This window comes from Aegilops tauschii, chromosome 7 (assembly GCF_002575655.3).
Source record: "Aegilops tauschii subsp. strangulata cultivar AL8/78 chromosome 7, Aet v6.0, whole genome shotgun sequence".
NCBI lineage: Eukaryota > Viridiplantae > Streptophyta > Magnoliopsida > Poales > Poaceae > Aegilops > Aegilops tauschii.
In genome coordinates, this window is record NC_053041.3 from 613,648,309 (window position 1) to 613,656,552 (window position 8,244).

The 8,244-nt window shown below is 48.3% G+C and overlaps 1 protein-coding gene across 1 annotated transcript; it reads right to left on the reverse strand.

Moving 5' to 3' along the window:
* Positions 1-2,325: 2,325 nt before the first annotated feature.
* LOC109734721 (L-type lectin-domain containing receptor kinase IX.1-like) lies at positions 2,326-6,431 on the reverse strand. The gene has a single exon (XM_020293913.3). It carries the CDS (start codon positions 5,467-5,469, stop codon positions 3,304-3,306), a length of 2,166 nt encoding a protein of 721 aa, XP_020149502.1. The 5' UTR covers positions 5,470-6,431; the 3' UTR covers positions 2,326-3,303.
* Between the last annotated feature and the right edge of the window lie 1,813 nt (positions 6,432-8,244).

An 8,244-nucleotide genomic window follows, 5' to 3' on the forward strand; every position in this document is an offset into this window, starting at 1 on the left:
ATGTTCTACAACATTCAAGACCCCCCCCCCCCCCCCCCCCTTCAACAAATAGCTAGGGTAGTTCCATGGGATACAATGAGGAAAATCTTGCCTATACCCCCGAAAAAGTAGATTATGCAATCAGGGAAAGAATGGTGACAACACCTTTTTGCTCTACCCCCCATCGAGGTGCATGACATGATTATAATGATTATTTGGAGAATATGGAACCTTTGAAATGATCCATCCACGGCAATAGTATTCCACCAATGGATGCAAGAAAAAATTTATCGCGCAACTACATGAGTTCCCTATGATATGTGAAAATTTCAAACATTAAATTTTTATTAAAGGCAAGACTCATGTGGACGATTTCCGCGGTTCGAACGTCGAAGTGCAGCGTCCCCTCGAATCGCCATGGATGCCGCCCCCACCGGACTAGCTAGCCCTCTTAGTACACGGTTCTTTCTCTTTGGGTGATGGTTTGGCACGGGCCAGAATGATTCCGAAGGACAATGCAGAAGAAGCCATCTTTGCTTCATGACATCTTCTGTTCTTTTGCAACGACGCACTGGAAGCGGGGACCCATGGTATTTTGGAGGACATGTCTCTGGCCCTTCACTCCAATGTTCTATTCTAGTAATCTCCCTGTTCTCGTGCAGTCAGACTCGGTGGGAGCATTATCCTCTCTAACTGGCGATTTCCTCTCTAAATCGTTGTATGATTACCCCATGAATGAAATCAAGCTGCTCATGGTGAAGCGGGAGTTTGTTCTGGTTCAGCTAGCTAGATCCCGAAATAGGGTTTCACACTATCTCACTGATTATGCTCGTACGTCTCGCAGCAGCGCAATCCTCCTTTTATTCATGTAATAATCTTGTATTAGCAATCCTCCTTTTAGTCTTTTTAAAGATTTTAATAAAAACTAAATACGGATATATATATATATATATATAGACATATTTTAAAGTGTAGATTAAGTCATTTTGCTTTTTATGTAGTCCGTATTGAAATCTCTAAAATATTTATATTTAGGAACGAAGGAAATATTAATAATACAACTCTCTATATACCTTTGAAAAATAGCTAGGATAACAATTGTCGTGCCTATCCTCAGTAGACGAGCTGGGCTGACACGAGTCTAACGTGGCCGTCTCTCTTTCTAGGAAGGCACGCTGTACTTTTTTTTTTTTTTTGAAAAAAGGCACGCTGTACATTCGTGCATGAATCGTGCTACAGGAGTTAGCGGGGTAACAACGGCGGAGCCAGAATTTAGGGAGGGGGGGGGGGGGGGGGGGGGGGGGGGGGGGGGGTTGTGCCTCACATACTACCCAATAATTCTGTATTCAAGTATCATTCAAATTTTACTTTGCCTGGACAAACAAATTTTCGTTGCAGCTGGAGCGTGTCTAGCGATAGCTAGTTGGTCAATAGCTTCAGATATGTGCCAAGAAGATGAAGTTGATAATCAAACTATTCTAAAATATGACATGAAGTGTCATGCTATAAACCATTTTCATATGAAAATTTAAGATATATAGACAAGAATAATCATGTATTACCATATGATTGGCTTTTAGTTTGCATTTATATAGGTTTGGATGGCAAAATCATCGCTGGTTGTATTAGGAATTTTTATTGTTTAATTAGCAAAAAATGATCAATGTTGCCATATACCTAGAGAATCAACTCCAGCCCCTCCGCATTGACGGGTCCGAGGTTTCGAACGATTGCAAGTGCCTATACCCTAGCGCAGCAACCCATAACAAGTCACGCAGCCAAAATAAATAAATTCTGATGTAGAAGTTCAACATGATACAAGATGAGAACAGAGAGAGATTAATAGACAATGTGATGTGTTATCCTTTGCTAGTTCGTTAACTGCAGCCTGAAGAATTGGTGACCCGTATGAATCCGATCTTTTCTTAGGGAAGACCCAATGCAAGGAGGCGGCAAAGGCATACTAGGACGGCATTGGTGCATCCCTAACCACGGTCGCGCTAATCACGGAGATAATGTCTAGCCCAGGAGATTTAGCGGAGGCCGGCCAATCATCCAATCTGCCTTTTTTTTCAGCAAAGTCCAATCTGCTGCCTTGGCATGGACTTAGAAAATGCCTAATTCGTGGGCCTTTTTCCTTTCTCAACATTTCACGTAATGTGGGGGGGGGGGGGGGGGGGGGGGGGGGGGGGGGGGAGCGACCCTCGGCGCTTCCACACGGCAGCGACTCGGTCGGTCGAGGACGGAGTCTATACATCCTCCCTGTTCCGACCGATCGCCGGGGTGCTCCACGCTTCTACGAACCCGGCAAGTAGCAGCAGCAGCAAACAACGGCGTCGTGCTCGTACGTGCCGTGCTCGCGTTCGCCTGCCCGACTTGGACGTCGATGTCCGTCCGTCCGTGCTGCGTACGTATGTGCAGCAGGAACCACGGCTCGATTGCTTTGTCGCATCGATCGGACAAAACCAACGAACCGCACGCGCAGTTTCGCCGTGCTGGCCCGCGGTGATCCGGCATTTCAATGTCACACGCAGACCAACTGTGGAAGATGGAACTAATGGCGATGCGAGAGGAGTACATCGCATACGTCCTCGTTTGACTGAGCAATTGCGTGAATCCTGGGGTGATGTGATGCTGCTGCAAGAGCTTTCTGATCGCTGGGAGGGCTGGCCTGCAACGCCAACGGTATGAACTAAACTATGGAGGAACGTGTGCCCTCTGCCCGTGTTGTATTTCCGAGAAAAGCTTTCATCCCGCTTTATAAATCAACGACCATTGACAATCCGATACAAATAGACACCACCTCAACACGCACACACGCAAGGCCGGATAGATAGGAACTGAGTGCATCAACATCGCCTCTACCACTACAACAGCTACCGGGATCTTCAATCATGAACACGTCACCCTGAGGAGACAAAGTCACATACGACGAACCGTGAGCTCCAAGGCAGCACCTTCAGGAAGGTCACCACACCGGAGCGCCGCCACCGCCTAATCCCAGAATTTCCGGCAATGCGCATTCAGTGGGAGGAGACGTTCCCATCGACGACGAGGTGCCTACGGTGACTTCATAAATTTCAAGATGATATGCCGGCTCAGTCTTTCGAAGGTGCTCATAGGATAGGGTGTACGTGTACGCGTTCATAGTGATGAGTATACGCGCGTGTATGTGAGCGCTTGTGTCTATACTATATTTAAAAAAATATACAAAAAAGTTAATGCAGCTAAAACAACATCCAAATTGACCAAGCATCATTCCGGCGAAACATTGCATACTGGAGGTAACAAGGAAATTAATCAACAACTACAAATCTGGACAAATCAATTAACTTGATCCTTGGAATGTCGTAGCAGCGCGGTCGAGGACGACTCGGAAGAAACAGTGGTGTTGCCGGTGCTGACCGAAGAAGAGAGAACACAACGAGAGCCTGAGCTGTCAACGGAGAAAGACCCGTACGACGCAAGATCCTGTGCAGCCCTGTACATGTGCCGTGGGAGCGCCGGCAGCCTCGCCTCGTCGGACTGCAGGACGTGCATGGCCTGCGCCATGGATGGCCGCTCGCTCCCGTCCGGGTGCGCGCACCAGAGCCCGACGATGAGTACCCGCTCCATCCACCGCTCGTCCGCCTCGTCGCCCTTCAGCCGCTCGTCGGCCGCGTCAAGGATCGCATCCCTCCCATACAGGTTCCACACCCAGCTGAGCAGCGTGAAGGATCTCTCAGCGGTCTCGATCACCGGCCGCCGGCCAGAGGCGATCTCCAGGAGGACGACTCCGAAGCTGTACACATCGGACTCGGTGCTGGGCCGACGCGTGTTGACGAACTCCGGATCGATGTACCCAACAGTGCCGAGCACGGCCTTGGTGGTCTGCATTAACCCGACACCGTGGTCGACGAGCCGAGCCAACCCGAAGTCCCCGAGCTTGGTGCTGAGCGATGAGTCGAGCATGATATTGCTGGGCTTGATGTCGCCGTGGACGATGCACTGCTCCCACTCTTCGTGGAGGTAGCGCAACGCGGATCCCAAGCCGAGGATGATATTGTACCTCTGTGGCCATGTAAGATAGCTGTCGTCGTTGCTGTAGAGGTGCCTGTCTAGGCTGCCCTCCGCAACAAGCTCGTAGACAAGCAGGAGCCCCTTGCGGCTGTCGCACCAGCCCAGCAGCTGGACAAGGTTGCGATGCTTCAGTCTGCTGATGATCCTTACCTCTGCCTCGAACTCCTTCCTCCCCTGGGACGACGACTCTGCCGACAGCACCTTCACCGCCACCGCACGACGTTCCTGGTCACCTCCGATGGCTGCTGCGGGTGTGAGTGTGAGATGTCCCCGGTAAACACTCCCAAAGCCACCTCGCCCGAGCTTCTCCTCCTCCGCGAAGTTGCTCGTTGCGGCGACGAGCTCGTGGTACATGTACCGCTTGGGACCGCCGGCAGCCACACCTCTCTCGAGGCTAGCTCTGTCGACAAACTGTTCTTCGGAGTCGCTACTACTGCCCTCATTTGCTCTTCTTTTCTGGTGTCGCCGCCATCCCAGCACCGCGGCGGCACAGACCAACAAAAAAAGCAGAGGAACTAAGATGGCTAGTAGGATTGGTACCAACTTTTTGTGCTTGCTGATGCTGCTGGTTGGAATTGGAAGAGGAGGTTCGGCAGGTGGAGGTGCTTCCTTCTTTGATCCAAGCGTGGAATTGAATGACCATGACAGTATCTGGTGCAGCTCGGCGACTTCGCCGGTCGCCGCGGAGAAGCCGACGGCGACTTCCTCCGGTAAGTATCTGCTAAGATCGACGGTTGCCTTTACCTGGTACAGGGCATCGTCGATAAGGAGATCAACAGCCAGCATCTTGGAGTCCTTGTGGTACTTCACCGTGGCTTCCATAACATGGGGCGGCGACGTGAGGTTTTTTCCCGGCCAGGTGGTCGTGTCTGTGACCGCCGTTGAATTGAGGGAGTTGACGTCGATGCCGACATGGTTCCCATTGATGTCGGCACATTCCAGATTGGAAAAAGTGTCGAACTCCACCGCGACTATCTGGCTGTCGCCTGTTCCGTTAGCGTACCTGGGGAGGAGGCCAAGGCCGCCGGCCGTGCTGCTGTTGCCCGGGACCTTCGAAGGGAAATGCCCGAGGAAGAAGGCCATCCCATCGCCTGTATTCGGCAGGCTTTCCTTGTGTGGAGTGATTCCGAAGGAGAAGGTGGTGGTGAAGCTAGCCATCTCGCCGGTGGCGTAGCTCCATAGCGGCACCTTGTGCGCGTACCATGCCCGGCCGACGCTGTACTTAATTTCTGAGTCAAGTGTTTTTGTGAGCTCGAGGGCTGACGCAGTGGTGTATGCATCACGGTCGAAGTCGACCGATTTAAGGGCATCGCGGTCGGAGAAGCTGAGGTTGAAGGAGAGCGAGAAGGCCCAGCGCGGCGCATAGAAGAGGCATAGCAGCAACACCAGGAAGACTAGGGTTGTAGGAGTAGGACGACGGCGAGAGCCCATCGTTGTGTTTGGTGTTTTGGTAGTATTTGGGAAGGAGGAAGCGTGAGCCCTATATAAAATAGGGCCGGGGAGAGAAATGTATGCTCGTCGACATTTCGCACCAGCGGACCCGCCGCTGGTCGACTCCACGAGCCCCGTAAAGCCCGCTTGGAAGAATGGGAGCAGCGTAAGTTCTCCCAACTGCAACTGATCAGAGCCTTGTCTAAAAAAGCATGATTAGAGCCCTAATATACCCGGCACAGAGGACACCGGCGGAAAGAAAGTCGATGGTTATCATGACAAGTGGCTTCTCTAAACTGAAAATAGGCAGTGGCTACAAGCGGCTACTTTTCAAATAAGCAAGTGAGGAGATTTTTAACAAAATACAGAGTCAAAATTTGAAGTAAGTATAGAAGTTTGAGGGATGTTCTAGATAGCACTTAATCACTCAAAAGTCAAAATGCAAAGTTTTCCCAAAAAATAACTGTTAAAAGATTTTCTAGAGTTGCTCGAACAACAAGAAACCAGCCAGAATATTCAGAGTAGAACGATCAATCAAGCGCGTCATTTAGGAAACGACGGTTCTTATTCTGGACCCGTAAATTTATGCCGGACTGGGTCCGAAAACGCCGAACCAAGCGAGGCTAAGTGTAGAAATATTGACAGTCGTGGGGCCAGGAACGGTCAAATTAATTTGGATCTATATAAAGAGAAGCTGCTCAGTTGTGATCATTCGTGGACCTCTGATTGCTCCCCATGCAGTACGGGTCAAAAGGAACTGGCCCACGCACGTGATAGTTTTTTCTTCAAAAAATGATAAAGGCGTACTATGAAAATTGCTTTTGGAGGTCGAGCTCCATGGATGTCTCCATTTGCAATTTTTACAATTCATATTTTTTAAGTTTCAAAAAAATCTGAAAAAATCGAGATACATGGAGGCATAACACACATGTGTGTAAATTTTCAGAACGAAATACGTTGAGATGGGGGCTATGCAAAAAAAAACTGAGGCTTTTTAACACATGTTACTATTAATCCTCTGAGTCCATAAATTTGTCTTCTTTGTACACGTCACATTTCAATGTATTTCATTCTGAATTTTTACACACATAGACATCACATCCTTGTCTACTTGTACAATTTTTTCAGATATTTTTGAAATTGAAAGTTCAAATTTTCAATTTTTCAAACATTTCGGCCTCCATGGAGGCCGAGCTCCTAAACGCCCCACTCGTAGTATTATAGTATGTCAATAGAATCAGCCCTTAAACAATATGTAATTGCAGGTGAACCCTTTCCGAAATCCACACCATCTTCCTTCCGCCTCCACAAGCGGCATGTCGTGAGCAAAGTCGTTGCCGCTTGACGGCCTTTGTTTTTATCGGACCGACTTCGTTGAAACTCAAGAGCTTGTAAAACTAGCGGTCGAGAAGTTGTCGATTATACCAGAAGATGTCTTCGACCGTCGTTAGTTGAGGTCCACCCAAGGACGAAGTTGCCATGTAGGCATTTGGTGAGTTGACCAGAATGAAATTAGGAAATTCTTCAGTAACTTACTATTGATTTATAGAAGATGGCCCCACCGCCATGGATATGACCCCATCAAGGTTTTTTCCTTGCTTCGTCCCTGGGGCTGATAGATTCACAGATTGCCAAGACTTCATGACCCAACTATTACCTCGGAGTTGGAGGACAGGGGACCGGCGTGGATCTCCAGGACCAACACATGGACACAGGGGCGGTGCCAGGATTTGGACATGAGGGGGGCGAAAAGCCAATGTTCACAGCAGTTACTGAACATCACGATATGTTAAGTCCCACCATTGCGTTGTTGACAAATCTTCAAAATATATATCTGGAACTAGAAAGAATGTTGCATTTCTGTTAACTTAAAATGAGCTCTACAATCACTCTTGTTAAAAAGGATGACTATTTGTTTCTTACCAATATAGACAATCATATAATGTCGAACAAAATCGTCTTCATTTTGTTTGAAAAACATGTCTCAACTAGTTCATAGCAAAAAAGCTTCTTCAGTTGTCATGTTTGACACTGGAAGAGTTATGACCAACTGCATTAATCTTTACTTGTTTAAAATAATCCAGCGGTCAAATCACAAGTGAAGAAGAGAATTTTAGGTCTAGATGGTCGCAAACATCCAGCGAGATATGCGCAAGTTTAGACTCAAATTGAGCCCATTCTTGACTAGAAAAGACTACAAGATACAAAAATCCACCATTGTGCATATATTAGACACATCAAATGACTCATTTCGTGGATCCAAAAATGCAAATTGTCAAAAGCTTTATTTTTTACACAATGCTAATTAACCAGACTAAGATCATAATTCATGAAAAAAAATTGGTGCCTGGTGGTACTTGCTGCCAATATCGCCTGTCCTGGTCATCTGGCTAGCGGCATGTAGTTGTATTCTGAGTTTCTGATCATCTAATCCGCCTGCCTCTAGTAATATCTGGACAGCGGATTGTAGACCAGTGGATGGTGCCGTCGTCGTGGCAAACGCCCTAGCAGGTCACGCACGATGGCGGGTTGCATGAGCGGCGGCCGGCGGCAGCAGCAAACGCCCTAAGCACTCCGGCAGAACACACACGTAGATCAATGAATCGATCGGATCTATCAAATTGTCCAGGTTGTCCAGAGGCAAACCAATAGTCAGCCACAACTATACGCTTACATGTCCGGAAACGCTGAACCAAGCGAGGCTAAGTGTGGAATTATTGCTAGTCGTGGGGCCAGCAATGGTCAAATTAATTTGGATCTAATGTATCATGAGAA